This window comes from Mastigoproctus giganteus, chromosome 11 (assembly GCF_048544385.1).
Source record: "Mastigoproctus giganteus isolate SK-2022 chromosome 11, ASM4854438v1, whole genome shotgun sequence".
Lineage (NCBI taxonomy): Eukaryota > Metazoa > Arthropoda > Arachnida > Uropygi > Thelyphonidae > Mastigoproctus > Mastigoproctus giganteus.
Window position 1 is genome coordinate 6,321,228 of NC_143585.1, and position 27,847 is coordinate 6,349,074.

Sequence of the window (27,847 nt, forward strand, 5' to 3'; positions counted from 1 at the left end):
CACATCTCCGGTCTGTGGTCCCATCACCTGAGTCCAATGATGCTCTAATAATTATGGATTAGGGTTTGCTTACTTCCTTTAATATGACTAGATAGATCCCCCAGGTGCCTTTCTTTTGTTTAACTTCAGCAATTTCTCCTCCACTTTGCTCTCAGTTATTGCAAAATCATTTAGCTCCCTGTCATAGTTTGATAAACTTGTGGCCTTGACTTCCCTTTAGAATTCCTCACGTGTGAATGTAGATCCATAATACTCATTCAGTTTGTAAGCTATCTGAGCAGGATCACAGTTGAATCGTCGATATCAAGTGGAACAATCTGATTGAACCCCTCCAGTTTATACAGGGTGTCCCAAAAGTCACTGCATATTTTGGTGAAATCCAGTGAATTTGAGACAAAAGACTGGATAGCATGATTACAAGTTTATTTTTATACAGTATCCAAGTTTGTAACAGAAAAAAAATTATTGCATTCAAACTTAGTTGCCATTTCTCAGCCCATCTGCCTAACTGGCGTAGATCTTGTTGCAGTGGCATACTGTCATTAACCACCCTCCGATCTTGGACATTAAGCCTGATATGCCTTCATCAATACCATTGATAAATATAGAAAAGAAATGAGCCAACACTGAACCCTGGACACTGTTGATAACAATAGTCCACTGAGAGCAATGTCCATTGATTACCACTCTCTGTCTTCTCCCACTCAACCATCCTTTTATCCATTGTAGCAACTTGCCCTGAATGCCATACTACTGCTTAATGCTATACTGCAATTTAATTATTGCAGTTGAAAACAAATTTCACTGCAAATTTCAAACCGCTCAGCCGTGTTCTGGAACACATTTGCAAGTATTTCAGGGATAATTTCCTGTACTGCCTCCTGAATGTGTTGTCTAAGATCTTGAATCTTCTTGTGATAAACCTTTGATTTTATGAAACCCAAGCAAAAAAATCCAAGGGAATTAAATCTGGAGAATGCACCACCCAAGATCTAGGTCCTCCACGCCTGATCCACCGATTTGGAAAGCACCTGTTGAGGTATTCCTGGACAGTTCAAGCGTAATGACATGGTGCCCCATCCTGCTGAAATACTAAACTTGAAATACTAATATTAAAAATACTAAACTTTTCCCCAAGTGCGAAAAGTTGCTTCATCACTGAACAAGATGTGGTTCATTAAGCTGTTATTTTGGATTTGATCGACAAGTTCTGCATGCATCGCTGCTCAACGTGGAAAATCATCTTCATGCAGGTCATGCAATACTTCGATCTGGTAGTTGTTGTTGTTATTTGTTTTTTTTTTTTAGGAGCATTAGCAACTAAGGCCATATTGCTCCAGGGATATGCATTGGTCATTCCCTGACCTTTCCGCATCCTCCGTATTTGGTGGTCACGGGCTCGGACCCCAGTCTAATCAAGAAGCGTGTGCTACGCACTGCCGCTCCTGCCCACCTGGCTACGGAGGCGCCAGATCTGGAAGAGCTTTTTCATCAGTGTCGAATGCAAAATTCTGTGAACTGATGTCTTGAGTATGTTCAGCCTTCAATAGCCCTCCCTAACTGAAAATTTTGGCACCAAAATACACAGTGACTTTTGGGCACCCTGTATAAATAGTAAAGAAGTCGTTGCTGTTTTTCTTTGCACCTGATAATTTTTATAAATAAATTGTCACCTGATAATTTATATGAATCCTATGCATTTTTATTCTCTGCCATGAGTCTCATTAGTTCATCTGACCTCCATTTAGGCCTAAACCTTGAACAGTATTTCTTAGTTATGAAAAGTCTAGTAGCTTCCAAGATTAATTCCTTGAATGCTTCCCATTTAGAATTTGCTGTTCGTAACATTATCAGTTGGTCCCACTGTATAGAATTTAAAACTCTGAGACCATTGTAGTCATCTTTAAGAAAGCAAAAACCCTTCCCATTACTCCTGATGGTAGTTACAACTTTAAATAAATCCCACATCAGTACACTGTGATCACTGCCACCTAGTGATTGCTTTATGTCCAATTCCTAATGCATGAATAATCACTATTGATAATCAGATCAAGAGTATTACTCCCTCCTTTGAATTTCTTCTGTACTCGGTATGTTGTTATGGTTTCACGAGTGAGGGAACCCCAAGTTCCATTAAATATAAATAAATTAAGAAATATAGGGAACTAATGGAAATAAGCTTTTTACAAATAACTAGCGATTAAATGTAGATGGGGAAACATTAGCATTAGAAAAGGCACATGATGCAAGAAAGCAAGCTTTTATAGCATCAGCCAAAAAAATAAAAAAAACACATACCCTTCTCATTTTACCCATCAACTCGCTCCAAATGTTTGTCTAGTTCTGCCTTCAATCTGTTTAAGCTATCAACTTCTACAACAACAGATGGAAGTTTGTACCAGAAATCGCACCTCTGTAGCCAGGTGGGAAGGAGCAGCAGTGTGTAACACATGCTTCTTGATTAGAACGGGGTTCGATCGAGCCCGTCACCACCAAATACAGAGGATGCGGAAAGGTCAGGGAATGACCACCGCATATTCCCGGAGCAATATGGCCTTAGTTGCTAATAACTTGTAGCAGAAATCATCCAGTTAGCATTAGCATTAGTAGAGGCATATGATGCAAGAAAGCAAGCTTATTCAGCATCAGCCAAAAAAAAAAAAAAAAAAAAACACACACACACCACTCCCATTTCACCCCTCCGTTCATTCGAAATACCTGCCCAGTTGAGCTTTAAATTTGTTTAGGCTATCAACTTCAACAACAAGTGATGGTAGTTGGTTCCACCAACCAACCACCCGCTGGCCAAAGGCAAATTTCCGCACATCTATCCGACATCCGTCCTTCCTCAATTTGAATTTATGCCCTCTGAGGTGATTATTCTGAGCAAGATGAAGAATCCCATTGGCATTGAGCATGCTCAAACCATTCAAAGCCTTATACACCTCTATCAGATCACCTCGCCGGTGCCTAGTCTCCAGACTCTGTAATTTGCAAAACTTAAGCCTTTCTTCGTAAGAGCAACCCTTTGTTTCATTCACTAATCTTGTTGCCCTTCTCTGTACCCGTTCCAGCAGCTCTACATCCTTCTTGAAATGAGGCCTCCAGACCTGTATACAGTACTCAAGATGTGGCCTAACCATTGCTTATACAAGGGAATAATCACCTCCTTATCCCTGCTAGAAAAATTCCTGTATATCATTGACAAGACACCATGAGCTACTCTTGCAGCTCGTCTGCACTGCTCAGAGAACTTCATATCTGCCTGCACAATTACCCCCAGGTCCTTTTCATTCTCCACCACTGTCAGTGTAGTACCGCAGAGTTGATACGTTGCTATGGGGTTACTGTTTCCCATATGTAGTACTTTACATTTGTCAATGTTAAACTTCATTTGCCACCTCTCAGCCCATCTGTTCAACCTTTCCAGATCCTGTTGCAGTAGCATAGCGTCAGTAGTGTCCTTAACAACCCTGCCAACCTTTGTATCATCTGCAAATTTGGACATCCCATCATCAATATCATTCATAAACACCGAAAACAACAACGGATCCAACACCGAACCCTGAGGAACTCCACTAATAACATTAGTCCACGTTGAGCAGTGTCCATTGATTACCACTCTCTGCCTTCTGCCACTCAACCATCCCTTTATCCATAGCAGCAATTTGCCTCCAATGCCACACTGCTCCAATTTGTGCAGCAGTCTTCCATGTGCAACAGTATCAAAAGCCTTTCTAAGATCCAAATATATAATATCAAAGTTATTCCCTGCATCCAGTTCTTTTGTGACTACATCATAGTATCCAATCAAATTGGTCAGGCAAGACCTGCCCTTAACAAAACCATGCTGCGTCTGAGCTATAACTGAATTCTTGTCTAGATGATCCTGCAGTGCTTCTTTAACCAGTGCCTCCATTAATTTACCTGAAACAGAAGTTAAACTAACAGGTCTATAATTACTTGTGTCAGCCTTTGATCCTCCTTTGTGAATTGGGGTTACATTTGCACATCTCCAGTCTATGGGTACCTCCCCTGAGTCCAAAGAAGCTCTCATAATTATGGCTAGGGGTTTGCTTACTTCCTTTGCTGCCTCCTTTAATATAACTGGAGAGATCCCATCCACCCCAGGTGCCTTTTTTATGTTTATCCTCAACAATCTCTCCTCCACTTTCCTCTCAGTTATTACAAAATCATCCAGCTCACTGCCAATGTTTACTTTACCTACATCATTCTCCTGCCTGAATAACTCCTCATGCGTGAATGTAGATGCAAAATACTCGTTTAGATTGTTATCCACCTGAGCAGGATCCTCAACTGTTGAACCATCAATATCCAGTGGACCAATCTGATTCATCCCTTTCCTTCTTGAGTTTAAATATGTAAAGAACTCTTTTCTGTTTTTTTTTGCTTCCTTTGCCAAGGATTTTTCGTAGTCTGCCTTTGCCTGCCTAATCTCCTTTGTGACTTGGTTACAGACCAACTTATATCTATCATAGGCTTCCATGTCACCCATTAATTAGTATGTATCCCATGCATTTTTCTTCTCTGCCAAATGTCTCATTAGTTCATCTGACAACCATTTAGGCCTAAACCTTGAACAATATTTCTTAGTTGGTATGTAAAGCCTGGTAGCCTCCAAGATTAGTTCCTTGAATGCTTCCCATTTTGAGTTTGCTGTTGGTAACATCATCAGTTGGTCCCACTGTATAGAACTTAAATACTGTCTCAGACCATCATAGTTGCCTTTACGAAAACAAAAACCCTTCCCTTTACCTCTGATGGTAGTTACCTCCTTGAGTAAATCCCACTTCAACACACTGTGATCACTTCCACCTAGTGGTTCATTTATCTGCAGATTCTTAATGCATGAAGAATCACTACTGATAATCAGATCAAGAGTATTGCTCCCTCTTGTTGCCTCACGAACATGCTGATGTAGAAAACAATCATCCAATAAATCCACAAAAGCCTTACTAGTGTGCGAATGACCAACCCACAAATTCCAGTCAATATCTGGGAAATTAAAATCCCCCATTATAAGACACTCTGATTTACTGGCCCACTCTATTTCCCTGTACAATATATTATTATACTCATCAGAGTCATTAGGCCTATAGCACACTCCTACTCTCAATTTTGATTTCCCTATGCTTATGTCACACCAAACTGACTCGACTCTGCCCTGTCCATCGATGTCGACTGGCCTCACTTCCTTGGACTTTATGTGTTTCTTAACTAATAGCATAACCCCTCCTCCCCTCCTGTCCTGTCTATCCTTTCTATACACATTGTATTCCCCAAATTCCAGTTCCGCATTACTTATATCTGTGTGACACCACGTCTCTGATATCCCAACAATATCTGCCTTTGATGTTTTGAGCAATACCTCAAATTCATCAAATTTATTTACCAAACTCCTAGCATTGGTGTACACGCAGGTATAAATGCACCTGTTTCTATTCTTAGCTACCCTAACACAACCCATGTGTTTACTTGTACCGCAATGACTCCCAGCAGTCTCTGAAATATCCTGCATCTTGTTTTTCAGGCTTCTGCTCATTTCAATAGACGCAGTGCAAGAATCACTTCCACCTCTGCCAGTGGCTACTGTTAATCTATTAGTCCTTGTATCCCCCCCCAACTAGCAGTTTTCCGACCCACCTAACACTGCCTCGACAGCATCAGCAAAAATTCTTGCACCCTTTCTATTTAAGTGTATCCCATCCCTGTAGAAGCAATCTCTCCCGTTAACAAGTACAGTCCAGGCTGAAAAAAATTCTACCCCTTGAGCCTTGCATAATCCCTCCAGGGCCGAATTGATCGACAAGGCTCTCATCATATACTCCGTCCTATCGTGTCTGGGCAGAATTGCAGACACTTTCAAATTCAACCCTAATCCACGGCTTTTTTTCAACAGTGACCTGTACTTGCTAAGTAATTCCGCCGGTCTCCTACTCTTAATATCATTAGTCCCAACGTGTACAACTATATCACCTTTTGTGCCCTTAAAACATGATATCCGCTCTACAACGTCATCAACCTTTGCCCCTGGCAGACATACCCTGGTCCTATTCCACCTATCCTTTTTACAAAGCATGTTCCCCGTTTCCCTGACAATAGAGTCACCAACAACTACTAGTTCCAGTGGGACCAGCGCATTCTGCCTAGGGGGCTGCCTCTGTGTTGCCTGATGACCAAGTGCAAGCTCTGGCGTTGATGTGGGCAGCTGAGAGCTTGATGGGCCCCTCAATTTATTTCCTTCGAGGGCATCCACCCTGTCCTTTCAAGCTCTCATAAAGGCCCATAACAACGCTGAGTTGTCACCTGATTTCCTTGCACTCCTTACATCGTGCACACACAAAGACATCCCCCTTGGCAGTATCATGTCCCGTACCCGACTGCTCCGCAAACATCAAGCAAACAGTGCATTTTAAAAGACTGTGATTCAGAGGGCAACTGCCCCCCTCAGTTCTCCCCTGAACCACAGCACTCCCATTAGCTTGAGCCTTTTGCTTTGCTGCTCTGGTCAGAGTCATGATTCCGATTTAATTCAATAAAATTTCAAAACAAAAATTAAATCCTTAAGTTATATCCCAAAACAGTTATAATGCTATATTTATTTTTTCGGTATCTAGTGTTTTCTTCGAGTTCCCTTTATACAACTTCCGTATCACGTGTACCACTATAATTATGTATTAATTATTTGTTACGATTAAGTCGTTATATATATATAGAGTTAAAAATACAATTTAATTGACAATAAAGTTTATCAAGATTAATAGCTTTACTGATTAATTGACAATATTATATTATGCACTATACTACACTAAGCTTATGCTATCGTGTAAAAATGTCGGGAATTCTCGAACGGTACTTCTACGGACTCATAAGTATTGATTAGCTTCCAAATCTCGCTATCTCAATTTAGAATAAACTAAGGATCCTGAGTAGGTCTATAATCTACTTATAGAAGATAATTTGATATAACAATTGGTTAATAAATCGACTAAATTTGGTTAAAAAAAAAAAAAGACCTCTCATTCAATTTGTAAGACGTGGATTTGATACCGTTACCGATAATAAGTAATACCTACAAAATCTGTCTAAGTTAAACAGTTGGCTAAAGGCAAACATCTGCACATCATTCCTACAATTTGTCTTTCCTCAATTTGATTTTATGCCCTCTTAGGCAATTATTCTGAGCAAAGAGGAAGAATCCTATCAGCATTGAGCACGATCAAACCATTCAAGGCTTTATACACCTCGCTCAGATCACCTGCCAGGTGCCCAGTCTCCAGACACTGTAATTTGCAAAACTTGAGCCTTTCTTTGTAAGAGCAACCCTTGTTCCATTCAACAATATTGTTGCCCTTCTCTGTACTCTTTCCAACAGTTCTACATCATTCTTAAAATGAGGCCTCCAGACTTGTATACAGTACTCAAGGTATGGTCTGACCATTGCCTTATACAAGGGGATAATCACCTCCTTATCACTGCAAGAAAAATTCCTATATATCATTGACAAGACACTATACACTACCTTTGCAGACCGTCTGCACTGCTCAGAAAACTTCATATCTGCCTGCACAATTACCCCCAGGTCCTTTTCACTCTCTACCATTGTCAGTGTACTACCACACGATTGATACGCTACTCTGGGGTTACTGCTTCCCATATGCAGTACTTTACATTTGTCAATGTTAAACTTCAGTTGCCACCTGTCAGCCCACCTGCTCAACTTTTCTAGATCCTATTGCAGCATCGCACTGTCATTAGTGTCATTAACAACCCTGCCGACCTTCGTATTGTCTGCAAACTTGGTCATTAAACCTTATATACCATCATCAGTATCATTAATAAATACAGAAAACAACAGTGGACCCAACACTGAACCCTGGGGGACTCCACTAATAACATTAGTAAACGAAGAGCAGGCCCCTTCATTACCACTCTCTGTCTTCTCCCACTCAACCATCCCTTTATCCATAGCAGCAATTTGTGTCCAATGCCACACTGCTCCAAAATATGCAGCAGTTTTCCATGTGCAACAGTATCAAAAGCCTTCCTAAGATCCAAATATATGATATCAAAATTATTCTTTACATCCAGTTCCTTTGTGACCACATCATAGTATCCAGTCAAATTGGTCAGACGAGACAAGACTTCCCCTTAACAGATCCATGCTGTGTCCGAGCTATAACTGAAGTCTTGTCTAGATGATCCTGCAATGCTTCTTTAACCAGTGCCTTCATTAACTTCCCTGGAACAGAAGTTAAACTAACAGGTCTGTAATTACCTGTGTCTCCCTTTGATCCTCCTTTGTCGATTGGGGTCACATTTGCACATCTCCAGTCCATGGTTACCTCCTCTGAGTCCAAGGAAGCTCTCATTTATGGCTAAGGGTTTGTTTACTTCCTTTGCTGCCTCCTTTAATATAACTGGATCGAACCCACACACCCCAAGTGCCTTTCTTATGTTTATTTTCAACAATTTCTCCTCCACTTTACTCTTAGTCATCACAAGATTATCTAGCTTACTTCCAGCATTAAATACTCCTCTGGCATTCCCCTCCCTGAGTAACTCCTCATGTGTGAATGTAGATGCAAAATATGCATTTAGTTTGTTAGCTACCTGAGCAAGATCATCAACAGTTGAACCATCGATATGAAGTGGACCAATCTGATTCATCCCCGTCCGTCTAGAGTTTACCCAAGTAAAGAACTCTTTCCTGTTTTTCTTTGCATCCTTTGCCAAAGATTTCTCGTAATCTGCCTTTGCCTGCCTAACTTCCTTTGTGACTTGGTTACAGACCAGATTATATCTATCGTAGACTTCCGTGTCACCTGTTATACGTATCCCATGCATTTTTCTTCTCTGCCACATGTCTAATTAATTCATCTGGCATCCATTTAGGCCTAAATCTTGAACAATGTGAGGGGAGTTACAAGTTGTTCTGGATTGCACAATGCTCTAATGCTAGGATATTATTATCATTCATTTTGCATGTGATTAATAAATACATTGATAAAGAAAACAGATCAATTTCTAAATTGTCTTTTTTATTAAAAAAGACTAAATTTAGTCTTTTTTAATATTCCTATTATAGTTTCTTATATAATATCTATTATTCCAGTCTTGTCTAGGTGATCATGTATCACCTCATTAACCAGTGACTCCATTATTTTCCTCGGAACAGAAGTTAAACCAACAGTTCTATAATTATTTGTCACCTTTGCAGCTCCTTTGTGGATTGGGGATATATTTACACATCCTCCAGTCCAAGGGGACCTACCCTAACTCAAAGTATGTCTTATAATTATGGCTTGCTTACTTCTCTTGCTGCCTCCTTCAATATTACTAGTCAGATTCCATCTGCCCCAGATACCTTTTTTATGTTTAACTTCAACAATTTCTCCTACAGTTTGCTCTCAGTTATTACAAAATCACTTAGCTCCCTGTTACAGTTTGATAAACTTCTGGCATTCCCCTCCTCGAATAACTCCTCATATGTAAATGTAGATGCAAAATACTCATTCAGTTTATCAGCTACTTGAGCAGGATCATCAATAGTTGAACCATCTATGTTATATGGTCCAAACTGAGTCATCCCATACCTTCTTGACTTTACATAGGTAAAGAACTCTTTGCTGTTTTTATTTGCATCCTTTGCCAAAGATTTTGTGTAATCTATCTTCACCTGCCTAACCTCCTTTGTGTCGCCTGATAATTTATATGCATTCCATGCATTTTTCTTCTATTCCATGAGCCTCATTAATTCATCTGACATCCATTTAGGCCTGAACAGTATTTCTTAGTTGGTATGAAAAGCCTATTAGCCTCCAAGATTAAGTCCCTGAAGGCTTCCCATTTAGAGTTCACAGTTGGTAATATCATCATCAGTTGATCCCACTGTATAGAATTTAAAAACTGTCTGAGACCACTGTAGTCAACTTTACGAAAACAAAAACGCTTCCCTTTACCTCTGATGGTAGTTACATCTTTAAGAAAATCCCACATCAGTACACTGTGATCACTGTCACCCTGTTGTTATTTTATCTGCAAATTCTTAATGCATGAATAATCATTGCTGATAATCATATCAAGAGTATTACTACCTCTAGTTGCCCCTTGAACATGTTGCTGTAGAAAACCTGATCAAAATTGGAACAGGACCAGGGTATGTCTGCCAGGGGCAAAGGTTGATGACGTTGTAGAGCGAATATCATCTTTTAAGGGCACAAAAGGTGATATAGTTGTACACGTTGGCACTAACGATATTAAGAGTAGGAGACCGGCAGAATTACTTAACAAGTACAGGTCACTGTTGAACAAAAGCCGAGAATTAGGGTTGAATTTGAAAGTGTCTGCAATTCTGCCCAGACACGATAGGAGGGAGTATATGATGAGAGCCTTGTTGATCAATTCGGCCCTGGAAAGATTGTGCAAGGCTCAAGGGGTAGAATTTTTTTCAGCCTGGACTGTACTTGTTAACAGGAGAGATTGCTTCTACAGCGATGGGATACACTTAAATAGAAAGGGTGCAAGAATATTTGCTGATGCTATCGAGGCAGTGTTAGGTGGGTCGGATAACTGCTAGCTTGGGGGGGAGACAAAGACCAATAGATTGACAGTAGCCATTGGCAGAGGTGAAAGAGATTCTTGCACTGCTTCTATTAGAATGAGCAGAAGCCTGAAAAACAAGATGCATGGTATTTCAGAGACTGCTGGGAGCCATTGCGGTACAAGTAAACACATGGGTTGTGTTAGGGTAGCTAAGAATAGAAACAGGTGCAGGTATACTTGCGTGTACACCAATGCTAGGAGTTTAGTAAATAAATTTGATGAATTTGAGGTATTGCTCAAAACATCAAAGGCAGATATTGTTGGGATATCAGAGACGTGGTGTCACACAGATATAAGGGATGCAGAAATGCAATTTGGGGAGTACAACGTCTACAGAAAGGATAGGAAGGGGGGAGGGGTTATGCTATTAGTTAAGAAACACATAAAAACCAAGGAAGTGAAGTCAGTCGACATCGCTGGACAGTGCAGTGTTGAGTCAGTTTGGTGTGACATAAGCATTGGGAGATCAAAATTGAGAGTAGGAGTGTGCTATAGGCCTAATGACTCTGATGAGTATAATAAGGAACTGTACAGGGAAATAGAGTGGGCCAGTAAATCAGAGAGTCTTATAATGGGAGATTTTAATTTCCCAGATATTGACTAGAATTTGGGGGCTGGTTACTCACACACTAGCAGGGCTTTTGTGGATTTATTGGATGATTGTTTTCTACATCAGCATGTTCGGGAGGCAACTAGAGGGAGTAATACTCTTGATTTGATTATCAGCAGTGATTCTTCATGCATTAAGAATCTGCAGATAAATGAACCACTAGGTGGCAGTGATCACAGTGTGCTGAAGTGGGATTTACTGAAAGAGGTAACTACCATTAGGGGTAAAGGGAAGGGTTATTGCTTCCGTAAAGGCGACTACGATGGACTGAGACAGTATTTAAATTCTATACAGTGGGACCAACTGATGATGTTACCAACAGCAAATTCAAAATGGGAAGCATTCAAAGAACTTATCTTGGAAGCTACTAGGCTTTACATACCAACTAAGAAATATTGTTCAAGGTTTAGGCCAAAATGGATGTCAGTTGAACTAATGAGGCATATGGCAGAGAAGAAAAATGCATGGGATACTTACAAATTAACACATGACACAGAAGCCTATGATAGATACAAGTTTATATGCAACCAAGTTACAAAGGAGGTTAGGCAGGCGAAGGCAGATTACGAGAAATCCTTGGCAAGGGATGCAAAGAAAAACAGCAAAGAGTTCTTTACTTATGTAAACTCTAGAAGGAAGGGGATGAATCAGATTGGTCCACTTGATATTGATGGGTCAACTGTTGATGATCCTGCTCAGGTAGCTAACAAACTAAATGAATATTTTGCATCGACATTCAGAGTTGAATGCCAGAGGTGTATTCAACTCTAGCAGTAAGCTACAGAATCTTGAAATAACTGGGAGTAAAGTGGAGGAGAAACTGTTGAAGATAAACACAAGAAAGGCACCCAGGGTGGATGGGATCTATCCAGTTATATTAAAGGAGGCAGCAAAGGAAGTACAGTAATACCCCGAAGTTACGCGATAGGTGGGTCCGACGAAAATCGCGTAAGTCGAATTCGCGTAAGTCGGGGTACAACTTTGCATATAAATACATATAAAGTTTGCTTAATTGGGACCAAGGACTAACAAAAACACTAGTTTAGAAGAAAAATATTAATAAAATTGCAGTTCTTTATACATATTAATACAAAATATGTATTAAAAAAACAAATGACTTACGTTAAAAAGTTATTTCGATGTCGATGGCTTCATAAAATCTAACAAATTCGTCTGACGACACAGCGCGTTCTTTTTTTCACGCAGAATTTCTTCGTAGCAAGCTAATAATTTTTTTTTCCTTGCTTTGTAGCTATAACGCGTTCTTCGTTGGAGTCTATGTTTTCTAAAATTTTTAAGCCCTTTACAATTGAGCCCTTTTCAATTTTCAACCTGTCAAGTTTGCAATTGTCATGTGCTTTTCGCCGTTGCTTCATTTAGGCCTGTAGCACGTGCAATATCACATAGTCTTTCATTTCGCTCAAAGCGTTTCACAATTTCATATTTTTTCTCTATCGACAGAGGCGGACTGGCCATAAGAATTACCGGGGAAACCCCAGTGGGCCAGTGTGATTTTGGCCATAAACCATAGTATGAGGCCACTATAAATTTTCCCGGGTAAGAATTTTTGACCCAGTCCGCCTCTGTTTATCGATAATAGCTTTTCTTTTTCTCTCTGAATCTGCAGTGTCTTCACCGGGACGCTTCCTTTTCACACCTTTTAATTAAGTATTTTACTCATTTTTAGGGAATAAAGCACAATTACAAAACGAGGAGGCACGCTTGATACGCATAAACAAAGCTGCGCGCATGTAGCAACTGAATAAACAACACCATAAAGGCAGAGATACGCTATTAACACCTCACATTTCTAGGGGTTACTACCATAAAACAATAAAAATCCAGTTGCGTTTCTGCTAGTGAAATCTGTTATAAACTGGTAGTAAACTCGATCTAATTGCATTTGCGATTATACCGATAGCTGGAATTGTGTTGGTTTTTACTTTATTATGGTGAAATGTGTTTCCCCTTCACTGATATAAAAAACATAAAAGCAGCAAAGTTGAATTTTGTTCATCTTTCGCTCTAATTCTCCGCCATCGCACCGTATATCGATAACATATGAAAAACGACCTTGAAGATAGTGGGCGGCAGCGTTGCCAAACGAAAAAATCAAGAACCGCGTAACTCCGAGTTCGCGTAAGTCGGGGTAGCGTAAGTCGGGGTATTACTGTAAGCAAAACCTTAGCCATAATTATGAGAGCTTCCTTGGACTCAGGGGAGGTACCCATAGACTGGAAATGTGCAAATGTGACCCCAATTCACAAAGGAGGATCAAAGGCTGACACAAGTAATTATAGACCTGTGAGCTTAACTTCTGTTCCAGGAAAATTAATGGAGGCACTGGTTAAAGAAGCACTGCAGGATCATTTAGACAAGACTTCAGTTATAACTCAGACACAGCATGGTTTTGTTAAGGGGAAGTCTTGCCTGACCAACTTGATTGGATACTATGATGCAGTCACAAAAGAACTGGATGCAGGGAATAACTTTGATATTATATACTTGGATCTTAGAAAGGCTTTTGATACTGTTGCACATGGAAGACTGCTACACAAATTGGAGCAGTGTGACATTGGAGGCAAATTGCTGCTATGGATAAAGGGGTGGTTGAGGGGGAGAAGACAGAGAGTGGTAATCAATGGACACTGCTCATCGTGGACTAATGTTATTAGTGGAGTCCCTCAGGGCTCAGTGTTGGGTCCATTATTGTTTTCTGTATTTATAAATGATATTGATGATGGTATATCAAGCTTAATGTCCAAGTTTGCAGATGATACAAAGGTTGGCAGGGTTGTCAAGGACACTACTGACACTATGCTGCTGCAATAGGATCTGGAAAGGTTGAGCAGATGGGCTGAGAGGTGGCAAATGAAGTTTAACATTGACAAATGTAAAGTACTACACATGGGAAAAAGCAACCCCAGAGCAACGTATCAACTCTGTGGTACTACACTGACAGTGGTAGAGAATGAAAGGGACTTGGGGGTGATTGTGCAGGCAGATATGAAGTTCTCTGAGCAGTGCAGACGGGCTGCAAGAGTAGCTCATGGAGTATTGTCAATGATATACAGGAATTTTTCCAGCAGGGATAAGGAGGTGATTATTCCATTGTATAAGGCAATGGTCAGGCCACACCTAGAGTACTGTATACAGGTCTGGAGGCCTCATTTCAAGAAGGATGTAGAGCTGCTGGAACGAGTACAGAGAAGGGCAACAAGATAAGTGAATGGAACAAAGGGGTGCTCTTACGAAGAAAGGCTTAAGTTTTGCAAATTACAGTGTCTGGAGACTAGGCACCAGCGAGGTGATCTGATAGAGGTGTATAAAGCCTTGAATGGTTTAAGCATGCTCAATGCTGATGGGATTCTTCCTCTAGCTCAGAAAAATCACCTGAGAGGGCATAAATTCAAATTGAGGAAAGACAGATGTAGGATAGACGTGCGGAAATTTGCCTTTAGCCAGCGGGTGGTTGGTTGGTGGAACAGACTGCCATCCCTTGTGGTGGAGGTTGATAGCCTAAATAAGTTTAAGGCTCAGCTGGACAGGTATTTTGAACGAACAGAGGGGTGAAGTGGAAGTGTATTTTTTTTTTTTTTTTAATTTTTTTTTTTTTGGCTGATGCTGCATAAGCTTGCTTTTTTGCATCAAATGCCTCTACTAATGCTAATGCTAAAAAACAATCCTCCAATAAATCCACAAAAGTCTTGCTAGTATGCGAGTGACCAACTCACAAGTTCCAGTCAATATCTGGAAAGTTAAAATCCCCCATTACAAGACATTCTGATTTATTGGCCCACTCTATATATCTGCACAACTGTCCATTGTTCTCATCAGAGTGATTCAGCCTACAACACACTCCTACTCTCATTTTCCCTTTCCCAGTGTTTCTATCACACCAAAGAGACTCAACATTGCACTGTCCATCCATGTCAACTGGATGCACTTCCTTAGATTTTGTGTTTCTTACTCATTCAGTTTATCAGCTTGTACTCTCCAAATTCCAATTCTGCACTGCTTATATCTGTGTGACACCGTGTCTTTGATATCCCAACAATATCTGCCTTTGATGCCTTGATCAGCTCTTTAAATTCATCAAATTTATTTACTATACTTCTAGTATTGGCGTACATGCAAGTATACATGCATCCTTCTTACTCTTAGTTACCCTAATACAGCCCATGTATTTACTTGTTTCATGATGACTCCCAGCAGCTCTTGAAATCTCCAGAACTTGCTCTCTAGGTTGCTGCTCATTACAATAGAAGCAGTGCAAGAAACACTTTTGTCCCTGCAGCTACTCTTAATATTTTAATTTGTGAATCCTCCCAAGCTATCAGTTTTCCAACCCACCTAACAACTGCCTCATTAGCATCAGCAAATATTCTTGCACCCTTTCTATTTAAGTGTATCCCTTCCCTGTAGAAGCAGTCTCTCCTGTTAGCACGCACAAACCACACTGAAAAAAAAATTCTGCCCCGTGAGCCTTGCACAATCTCTCTGGGGCCGAATTGATTGACAAGGCTCTCATCACATACTCCCTTGTATCGTGTCTGGGCAGAATTGCAGACACTTTCAAATTTAACCCTAACTCGTGACTTTTTTCCAGAATTGACCTGTACTTGTTAAGTGAACCTGTAGATCTTTTACTCTCATTAGTGGCAACATGTACAACAATATCACCTTTTTTGCCCTTAAAAGATGATATTTGCCTTAAAATGTGATAAACATTTGCTTCTGGCAGACATACTCTGGTCGTGGTCCACCTATTCTTTTTGCATATTATATTCCTCGTCTCCCTGACAATAGAATCATCAACATAACTAGTTTCTGCGGGATGAGTGCATTCTGCCTTGGAGATTGCTGCTTTGTTGCATTATGCACAGGAGTGAGCTCCAGCATTGAGTTGACCAGCTGAGCTTGATGGGCCACTTATTAATTTCTTCGAGGGCATATACCCTACACCTCAAACTCTCATATATGTCCATCAGAATGCTGAGTTACCTCCTAATTTGTTCATAGTCTCTGTACCTTGCACACACAAAGACTTCCTTGGCTAGATCATTACTCTAGGCAGGTCTGCAAACATTTCACATTTCGCATACAGTAGACTCGATTTTCCGGGATAGATGGTAAAAAGAAATTCCCAGATAATAATCAATTTCCCGGTTAATCCAAAAATACAGTCAAGTCCCCGACATATGTAAGAGTACGTTACAGAACTTCTTGCGTAAGTCGAGTTTTACGAACTCTGGAATGACTAATATAATATTGCTACTATATCCCTTATATGCCAAAATTACAAAAACCACCTAATATCTTCAGAAGAATGAAGAAAAATGGTAAGTAGCCGGAGTGGCACATAAGAAAAGAAAACATAAAAGGAAGTAAAAAACTCATGTTATTGTACTGTAAAAACTGATATGTGTTTCGTAGCCTTCGTTATTATACTTGACTTCATTGGTGCCGATCCCTTTACTGCTTCTCGTATTTTGTCTAACGTAATGCAAGTCCAAAGCGACATAAGTCTTGGACTTACTGTATCGAAAAATGTTTAGCAACCTACATAAAAAGTATGGCGATAGATAAAAAACGAAAAAACTTACAACACACTACTCGCGTGTCCAATACGATGCTTCCCTTTATTTTTTTTACGATGTCCATTTTAAATTGAATAGCTTCCTTTTATTTTTTACAATGTTGCGTATGGTTTGGTCATCAACATTATAATGGTTTATTAGAGATTTAACAGATGCACCATTTTCAAACTTTTGAATAATTTCAAGTTTTTGTTTTATTGAAAGCAAAAGTCTTGTGTTTGCCCATGATTTTCGTCATTTCTAAATAAAAAATACCGACATCCCTGACTTAAATAACGAAACAAAATTTGTCCTTTTTGCAGTGCGACGAAACATGACAATCAACGTAGTAGTAGTAGTGGCATGTGATGCAAAAAAGCATGTGTATGAGCTTATGCAGCATCAGCCAAAAAAAAAAAAAAAAAATCACACCATTCCCTCCAAATGCCTGTCCAGTTCCTCCTTAAATTTATTCAACCTATCAACTTCCACAATGACGGATGGAAGTTTGTTCCAGCAATTAACCACCCGCTGGCTAAAGGCAAATTTCTGCACATCTATTCTACATCTGTCCTTTCTTAATTTGAATTTATGCCACCTTAGGTTCGTAATCTGAACAAGTGGAAGGATCCCATCAGAATTCAGCGTGCTCAACCCATTCAAGGCCTTATACACCTCAATCAGATCACCGCGCAGGTGCCTAGTCTCTAGCCACTGCAATATGCAGAACTTAAGCCTCTCTTGGTAAGAGGATCCCTTCATTCCCCTCACTAATCTTGTTGCCCTTCTCTGTACACGCTGAAGTAAATCTACATCCTTCCTAAAATGAGGCCTCCAGACCTGTACGCAGTACTCAAGGTGTGGCCTGACCATTGCCTTATACAAGGGGATAATCACCTCCTTATCCCTCCTCCAAAAATTCCTGTATATTATTGACAAGACTCCTTGACCTACTCTGGTAGCCTGTCTGCATTGCTCAGAAAACTTCATATCTGACTGCACAATTACCCCCAAGTCTCTTTCATTCTCCACTACCCTGAGTGTAACACCAACATGACACTACACACCACAATATCCATACACTTTGTATGGATATTGTGGTGTGGTACATTTCTCTGGAGTTACTTTGCATTTATCAATGTTAAACTTCAGTTGTCACTTCTCAGCCCATCTACTCAACTTTTCTAGATTCTGTTGCAGCAGCAGCATACTGTCATTAGTCTTACTAAAAACCCTGCCAACCTTTGTATCATCCACAAACTTTGAAATTAAGTTTGATATACCTTCATCAATATCATTGATAAATGTACAAAACAACAATGGGCCCAACACCAAACCCTTAGGGACACCACTAATAACATTAGTCTACATACAGCAGTACCTATTAATTGTCACTCTCTGTCTTCTCCCATTCATTCATCCATCCTTTTATCCATTGTAGCAACTTGCCCTTAATGCCATACTGCTCCAATTTGTACAGTAGTCTTCCATGTGCAACAGTATCAGACGCTTTCCTGAAATCCAAGTATGTGATATCAAAATTATTTTTTGCATCCTTTGTGACCACATCATAGTATCCAATCAGATTGGTCAGACAAGACATCCCCTTGACAAACCTATGCTGTGACTGAATTATTACTACAGTCTTGTCTAGATGAACCTGCAATGCTTATTTAACCAGTGACTCCATTATTTTCCTTGGAACAGAAGTCAAACTAACAGGTCTGTAATTACTCGTCACCCTTTAATCTCCCTTTTGTGAATTGGAGATACAGTTGCATCTCCAAACCCTGGGGGGACTTCCCATGAGTCGATCGGATGCTCTCATAATTATGGCTAAGGGTTTGCTTATTTCCTTTGCCACCTCTTTTAATATAACTGGATAGATCCCATCTATCCCAGGTGCCTTTCTTATGTTTATCTTCAACAATTTCTCCTCCACTTTGCTCTCAGTTATTACAAAATCATTTAACTCCCTGTTAGTGTTTGATTAACATCTGGCCCTTTGTTCCTTGAATAACTCATCATGTGTGAATGTAGATGCAAAATACTCATTTACTGCGGGAACAATCTGAGAATGATCATCTGTAGTCAAACCATTGATATCAAGTGGACCAATCTAATTCATCTCCTTCCTTTTAGAGTTTTATAAGTAAAGAAGACTTTGCTGTTTTTCTTTGCATCCTTTGCCAAAGATGCCATAATCAGCTTTCGCCATAATCAGCTTTCACTTACCTAACCTCCTTTGTAACTTTATTACAGACTATCTTGTATCTACCATATAGTTTGTGTCGCCTGATAATTTATGTGCATCCCATATATTTTTATTCTCTGCCAAGAGTTTCATTTAATTCATCTGACATCCATTTGGGCCTAAACCTAGAGCAGTATTTCTTAGTTGGAACAAAAAGCCTAGTAGTTTCCAAAATTACTTCCTTGAATGCTTCCCATTTAGAATTTGCTGTTAGTAACATTATCAGTTGGTACCACTGTATAGAATCTAAAAAATCTCTAAGACCACTGTAATTGCCTTTATGAAAACAAAAACCCTTCTCTTTACATCTTTAAGTAAATTGCACATTGTGATCACTGCTACCTAGTGGTTTCTCTATCTGTAAATTTTTAATGCATGAATAATCACTGCTGATAATCAGATCAAGAGTGTTACTCTCTCTTGTTGCCTGTCTAACATGCTGCTGTAGAAAACAGTCGTCCAATAAATCTACAAAAGTGTGTGCGGGACCAATCCACAAGTTCCAGACACTCTGACTTACTGGTCCACTCTATTTCTCTGTATAATTGTTCATTGTACTCAGAGTCATTAGGTCTATAACAAACTCCTATCCTCATTTTTGCTTTCCCAGTGCTTATGTCACACCGAGTTGACTCAACATTGCACTGGCCATCTATGTCAACTGGATGCACTTCCTTAAATTTTATGTGTTTCTTAACTAACAGCATAACCCATCCTCCCTTCTAATCCTGTACACAATGTACTCCCCAAATTCCAATTCTGCATCCCTTGTATTTGAGTGGCACCACGTCTCTGATATCTCAACAATATCCACCTTGGATGTCTTAACCAGCACATCAAATTTATTTACTGTACTCCTAGTATTGGTGTACATGCAAGTATACATGCACCTGTTCTTACTCTTAGTTACTCTAACACAGCCGATGTATTTACTTGTTTCATCACCCCCAGCAGTTCCTGAATCCCCAGTAACTGGCTTTCTGGGCTGCTGCTCATTCCATCGAAGCAGTGCAGGAATCATTTCCAGCTCTTCCTGCAGCTACTGTTAATCTATGAGTTTGTGAATCCCCAAGCTAGCAGTTTTCCGACCCACCTAACATTGCCTTGATAGCATCAGCAGATATTCCTGCATCCCTTCAATTTAAGTGTATCCCATCCCTTTAGAAGCAATCTCTCCTGTTAACAAGCACAGACCATGCTGAGAAAAATTCTACCACATAAGCCCTGCACATTCTCTCCAGAATTGATTGTCAAAGCTCTCATCATATACTCCCTCCTATTGTGTCTGGGCAGGATTTCAGACACTTTCAAATGTAATCCTAACTCAACTCTTTTTCAGCATTGAGCTATACTTGCTTAGTAAATCTGCTGATCTACACTTAATGTCATTAGTGCCAATGTGTACATTGGCACTAATGGCACCTGCGAGGTGATGTGATTTATGTGTACAAGGCCTTGAATGGCAAGCGGAATGGTGGTGATGGGATTCTTCCTCTTTTTCAGATTATGCATCTGAGGGGGTATAAATTGAAATTGAGGAAAGACAGTTTCAGAATAGATGTGGGAGAATTTGCCATTAGCCAGCAAGTGGTTGATCTGTTGTTGTGGAAGTTGACAGCTTAAGTAAATTCAAGGCTGAACTAGACAAACTTTTCGTTTGAATGGATGGATGAAATGCGTTTTTTTTTTTTTTTTTTACTGATGCTGTATAAACTTGTTTTTTTGTATCATATGCCTCTACTAATGCTAAGTCTGTGGGAAACATCAAGGTCATAAGCCCTGTATGATGACTTGCCCATCAAGAATCACCACTCGATTCTTGATGTGCAATCTCCGAGTGGTAGTCTTTAATTATTAAATTTATGGAAATTGCCAACTTCCGAAACACTAGTGGAAGTTCCAACAGTCAATTACTCTCTGGCTGAAGCAAGGAATTTTATAGAAGCTTTTAGGATTTTTTTGTTTTTGGCTGTATATGAATATTTGCCATTGAATTTTTTTTTCTTGATTAGATAATAGAAGGATGCTGTAACAGGTTATTCAAAAAATGTATAAATTGAACTAAGCAACATTCTGAAGTTGTCTTCTTCTTTCAGTGCCACCTCTGAGTTCAGAAGTGGGCAATCACTTTTTTGAACTCCTTTCTATCATCTGACAAGTTCTTCGAACCCCAATCCTGTCCATCTCTTGATGTTATTTATCCATGAAATTTTCCATCGGCCAACTTCTCTTCCCCTCCATCCACCCCTCAAGGACCACCTGCAACAACTTATTCTTCTTTCCTCTCATGATATGTCTCATGTATTTTACCTTCCATCTTTTCACGATGCTCATCATTTGCCGATTATGTCCTATAATTTGTAGCACTTGTTCATTTGTCATCCACTTTGTCCAGGGGATCCTCAGTATTCATCTATACACCCGTATACACCACTCTCTTCACTGCTGAAGCACTTAGTGTCCATGTTTCCACTCTATACAGATGTAGTGACCACACATAGTACCTTACAAACTTCATGTGAGTTGCCAGTGCAATGTTTGTTCCCTAAACCAGTGCTTTATATTTTCTGAATCCGGATCTCGCAATCTCAATTCTGATCTTAATTTCTTTATTGTGGTCTAAAGTTTCATTTAGCCAGTCGGTGAGTTGTTTGAACCTTTTTACTTTTTTGAACCTTTTCAATTCTTGTTGACATTTAAAACTAGATTTGTGCTGTCAACTCCAGTCTTACTGTCTGTCATTAATTTTGTTTTTTGTATGCTGATATGTAAGCTCTGATCTTCACGTACTTTATTTACTCATTCTAAAACTTCTTGCAGTTCCCTGTTGTTGCATGCTATTAATGCTGTGTCATCAGCATAACAAATGTTATTTATTATGTGTCCATTTACTTTTATGCCTTTTTTTCACAGCTTCCAAATCTTCCCTGAAAATATATTTGGAGTATATGTTGAACAGTAGTGGTCAGAGTATACAGCCTTGCCTGACTCCACTCTGACTACTTCCCTCTGTTTCCAATAGAGACTCTTGATAATACGTATGTATTATCAAGAGTAATGTCTTTTCCATAAAGTCCAATCTGTTTTAGCATGTTGATGAGGCTGCCATGTTGTACATGGTCAAAAGCTTTTTCAAAATCAATGAAACATATATACGCACATCTTATCCTATGTCTCTGCATCTCTGTAGTATCACTTGAATGCAGAAAAGTGTCTCTCTAATTCCAAGGCCGTTGTGGAAGCCAAATTGCATGTCACCAATCATGTATTCACATTTAGCGAATATGCAATTTCGAATCACCTTTAGTAATATTTTCAGCATATGACTCATAAGACTAATTAGCTGGAAGTCACAAAAGTTGATTTAAGCCAGTAAGCTTACCTATGTTATCATCATCAATAAGTTTGAGCATTTCAGTTGCAACTTTATCTGGACCAGGTGCTTTCCCAGTTGATGCCTGTTGGATGGGGTAGTGCATGATTGTAATATTTTGGCCCTTCCATGTCATTTCCACCTCCTGTCTTGTCCAATCTACCCACATCACTGAACAAATCTCCAACATATTCCTCCCAAACTTTGACTTTTTTTGTCTTGGTCCATCAGCAATTCATTCTCAGTATTTCTCATGGAGGTCAGTTCTCTCTTTCAAAAAATTCTTGCAGTTTCCTTTAACTTTCTGTGCAGATTAAATTTGCCCTGTCTTTGTTGTAAAATCTCAATTTCTTCACATCTCTCTTCCATCTATTCTTCCTTTGCCTTAATTTCTGAATTTGATCGTATTCAAAGTGATTATTCTTGACTGTTCTTAGGTGAGCCATCAGACTCAAATCTCCTCTACTATCCATTTCTTTTGTGTAATTTTTGGCTTTGTTTCCAGAATCTCTTCGCTAGTCTTGACAATTGTGCTCTTAATCGTTTCCCAACTGTCTTCTACCCCACTTGCCATTGGCGTATCCAGATATCATTGTAAGGGAGGCATGGCGACCATGCTTTTGAGTTTTTTTGCCTCCTGCATTCTTTTTCATTAATTTAAAATTTTTGGTTAAGGGAAGCATATGCCCCTTCTGCCCACCCCTGAATATGCCCCTGCCACTTGCTGATGTTGCATTGTAGTAGCTGACTGTTCAGCATTGTTCTTGCTTGCCCACATATTTGTTCATCCCCTTAGTCTGTCAATATTTATCTTTTTCTTGTGATGATGTTTCCTCTCAGCTTTCAACTTTATTTCACATTAGAACATAGGAAGGTGTGATCTGAGTTCACATCAGCACCCAGATATGCTTTGGCTGATTAAATTCCATTTCAAAACTGTCTATTTACTAAAATATTGTCAATTTGGTTTCTTATAATTTGGGGTCATTTTGAACCATCTGGTTTATGCATGTAAAGTCTTCTCATTGGTAGAGTATACCATGTGTTACCTATAATCATCTCTGCCTCCTGGCAGAACTCAATCAGTCACTCCCCACATTCATTTCTATCACCCAATCCATATTCTCCCACAATGTCTCTGACTCTTCCCTTGTTGACCTTAGCACTGAAGTAGCCTAACACCAGGTTGACATCTCTTTTTTGTATATTTGAGTGTCTCTCTTAATTTATTGTAGTCTTCAGCCTCTTCTTCACTCTTGTCAGCTGTTCGTGCATACACTTGAATAAAATTCACATTAACTGGTGAGCTTTTAAGTTGTACCACAATCATTCGGTCAGATACAGCCACAGTGTTAATAATTGACTTATGTATGGCCTTACTAACAATGATGGCAACTCCTCTCCTCCAGAATAGTACAGTGTAGTCACCAAATTGACATATTCCTGAACCCATCCATCTGGTTTCACACATTCCCAGGAGCTGTATTCCAGTCCTTTCCATTTCTCTCAATACATTCTGCAGCTTGCTGCTCTCAAATAAAGTTCTCACATTCCATGTGCCGATCCACTGTATTGTCAATACTTTGAACCTGGGGATTCTTTGCACCCCTGCCCCATTGGAGGGGTGCCAGTTACTCAGGGCCATTTTTATTTTGTTCTCCTTAGTGATCATTCTTGGGAATTTACTGAGGAGGTTTCCCCTTACCAGCCTCAACGCCCTGATTTTGGGAAAGCACCCTAGCCTTTTTAATGAGACTAACATCACCTGCAAGGCAGTGCTTCTTCTCACATACCTTGGCTTTAAGCTTTAAGCAGCATAACTTTGCCTTGACCCAGCATCATTGGGTTTATGTGGCATCTGCTATTACACCACACCCTATTAGTACTGCCACTTTTGGTCTGGATTACTTATTAGTTATTTGCAGCTGCCCACCTTATCTGGTGGGTTGTTATGTTGTTATTTGGTTTTTAGGAGCATTAGCAACTAAGGCCATATTGCTCCGGGAATATGCGGTGGTCATTTCCTGACCTTTCCACGTCCTCCGTATTTGGTGGTGACGGGCTTGAACCCCGGTCTAATCAAGAAGCGTGTGCTACGCACTGCTGCTCCTTCCCACCTGGCTACGAAGGCGCCCTATCTGGTGGGTGTTCCACTATCCACCACCCATGGACTTGCCTAGTGGCATTCAGTTCTGCCCCTGTGAATTTACCCAGAACCAGGCTGAAGTTGTACTATATAAAAATTTATAGTTTTTGGGCCTTATTTGCAGTTAAAAAGGATATATAAATTTTATAGCTGTCTACACATCACAGAGATGTTAGCATTTCAAAGAAAATGTGAAATGACTTTGGAACTAATAACAAGCACTTTTCCTTGGACTTATTTAGAACACAAGAGAAGCTATAATTGATCAGATTGGTGATTAAACAAAACTGACAATTTTTGAAAATTGTCTATAGACATGAGAATCTTGTGACATCCCAAGTACTTTCAAGATAATACTTGCATATAGGTTGAATTTTTAAGTATATAACAAATACACTGTGCTGCTACTTTATTAGGTACACCTACCTAGTAGCATGTTGAGTTTCCTTTAGCCTTCAAAACAGCCTGAATTCGTTTAGGCATGGATTGAACAATATGCTGAAAACGTTGTAGGAATGGAGTACTATGCATACATGAGTGTGTCATGCAGTTCCTTGAGATGGGAGAAATCCCAGGTGCCGTCTGACACAAACATAGTTCCTTGAGATTCGACAGAGGTGTAGGCCTGCAGCGAACAGCCCTTTCCAGCTCATCCCAAAGATGTTCAATAGGATTGAGATCCAAAGACTGAGCCAGCCACTGCAAAGAAAAGTCATTGTCGTGTTCCTGGAACCATTCCATAGTGATTCGGGCTTTGTGCAGCAGCAGCGCATTATCCTGCTGGAAGTAACCATCTGACTGAGGATAAACTGTCAACATGAACGGATGCACTTGGTCGGCAATAATGTTTAGGTACAATGTGGCATTCAGACGTGAATCTATGGGTATCAGTGGACCCAAAGTGTGCCAAGAAAACATTACCCACACCATAACACTGCCCCCACCACCTTGCTGTTTGTTGTTTGTTTGTTATTTGGTTTTTTAGGAGCATTAGCAACTAAGGCCATATTGCTCCGGGAATATGCGGTGGTCATTCCCTGACCTTTCCACATCCTCCGTATTTGGTGGTGACGGGCTCGAACCCCCGGTCTAATCAAGAAGCGTGTGCTACGCACTGCTGCTTCTTCCCACCTGGCTATGGAGGCACCCCCACCACCTTGCACAGTAGTCATTAGACATGACAGGTCCATGGATTCATGTTGTTTTTGCCAAATTCTGAGCCTTCCATCAACATGATGCACCAGGAACTTCGACTCGTCAGACCAAGCAACTGTTTTCCAATCCTCAGTAGTCCAGTGCTGGTGTTGCTGTGCCCACAGGAGGCATGCTTTCTTGTTCTTCATTGAGAAAAAAAAAGGTATGCGATGTGGCCGTCGGCTGTTGTACCGGTGCCTCCGTAGCCAGGTTGGCAGGAGCAGCAGTGCGTAGCACATGCTTCTTGATTATACCGGGGTTTGAGCCTGTGAGCCACCAAATAAGGAGGATGCGGAAAGGTCAGTGTATGACCACCGCATAGCCCCGGAGAAATATGGCCTTAGTTGCTAATGTTCCTAAAAAACCAAATAACATAACAACAGCTGTTGTAGCCCATTCGCAAAAAAGTGTGACTAGTGGTCCGTTGTGATATTTTGTTATGCACACCAAGGTTGTATTCTGACGTGATGTGTGACATTGTGGCCTGTCTGTTTGCTTGCACAATTCTAGCCATCCTCCTCTGACCGCTCTCATCAACAAGCTATTTTCTTCCACAGGAGTGCCGTTGAGAGGATGTTTTCTGTTTGCACCATTCTCGATACATCCTTGAAACTGTGGTGCGTGAAAAGTTCAGGAGAACTGCCGTTTCAGAGATGCTTCGTCCAGCACGTCTTGCATCTACTACCATGCCACGTTTGAAGTCAATTAGATCACTCCTTTTCCCCATTGTTGCTAGGGTTTGTATGCTTAACTGATACTAGAAAGGTTGTTCTGCTGCTTTTATATCCACAACTGTGGTCATGTGACTTGCAACGTTGTGGGACAGCCCATTTGTGTGCACAGCAGGGGTGTACCTAATAAAATGGCAGCCAGTGTATGTCATAATTATTTAGTATATACAGTATACTGTCATTTTAGGAAATAATCCGAAATCATACTCTGAAATGAGAGTCATCGATTCCTTTTGCTGTTATGCAAGATTAAAAAAAATTCAGATCTTGCAAGTTTTTAATTTCAAATATGTAATATTATGATTGTATATTTGGCAACCTTCTAATGAAATAAAAGTTAAAACTTCATGCAATTACATTTTATTTTCTGTAATATTTAACATTTATCTTTACACAGGCATAGGGGCTTTCTTGGTAATGTGTCAACTTTTGGATTAGTATCTGGAATTCTTACTTCAGCATCTGCCCTGGGGTGTGTAGCCCATATGTTGTTATTTTTATTTATTTATTTAAAAATTTCTCTTAGAATATAAACACACTACTGTAAATATTTTTATGAGGGCTTTCTAATAGCTAAGAGAAACTTTAAAATAAATATGTGGCATTTTATAGGAGTACCGTTTATAAAATAAATGGTACTCCTATAAAATTTTGTTTATAAATTTTATTGATTTAGTAGTAATAAAATACATCAATGTTATTTCATATGGACATTCTCCCCAGTCTTAACTCAGTTCTTCACTCTACCGCACAACTCATTTGTTACATAGGTAGCGTCTGATGAAATATTGGCTACTGCTGCTGCTGTTCTTTGGCTTCATACCATCAATATTAAAGTTTCTTTTGCAGCAAGCCTTGAGTTTCAGTTATGAGATTATCATGCTCTGTTCTTTAATCAAGTTTCCACAGAGAAAAAGACAATTTCCAACTTGGAGTTCTATTAATTCTAAAAAGTAGCAGAGGTTTTTAACAAACTCTGATTCATTACATAGAAAAGTGGGGTTTTTTTTGTTTTTTTTTTTTTGCATAAATAAAGTGAAATTCTCATCTTAATTATGAAAGAGGCAAAAATGAATACAATAAAATTTTTAGTATTAATTGGATACAAGAGTTTTTTTTTTTTTACAATTAGATAAGAACTTCCAGGAAACATTTTGCAAACAGATTAAACATTTTCTCTTTTCATACGTGTATGCCCACGCACGCATACACATAGTAATATGTTGAAAGTGTATAGGAGTAAGACTGTTACAATCGAATCTACAGTATACATGTGAGAAATTAATGAAATAAAGAGCTAAAAGAAATAAATATGAAATGGGGTGAAATAAAAT

General features: G+C 39.7%; 1 protein-coding gene across 1 annotated transcript in view; it reads left to right on the forward strand.

Annotated features, from left to right (window-relative positions):
- LOC150077667 (MFS-type transporter SLC18B1-like) overlaps positions 1-27,847 on the forward strand; it is a 227,083-nt gene that overhangs the window by 174,471 nt on the left and 24,765 nt on the right. Inside the window, exon 10 of the mRNA XM_090385198.1 lies at positions 26,911-26,985. Within this exon, the coding sequence (XP_090241324.1) occupies positions 26,911-26,985 (75 nt within the window). The remainder of the gene's footprint in view (positions 1-26,910; positions 26,986-27,847) is intronic.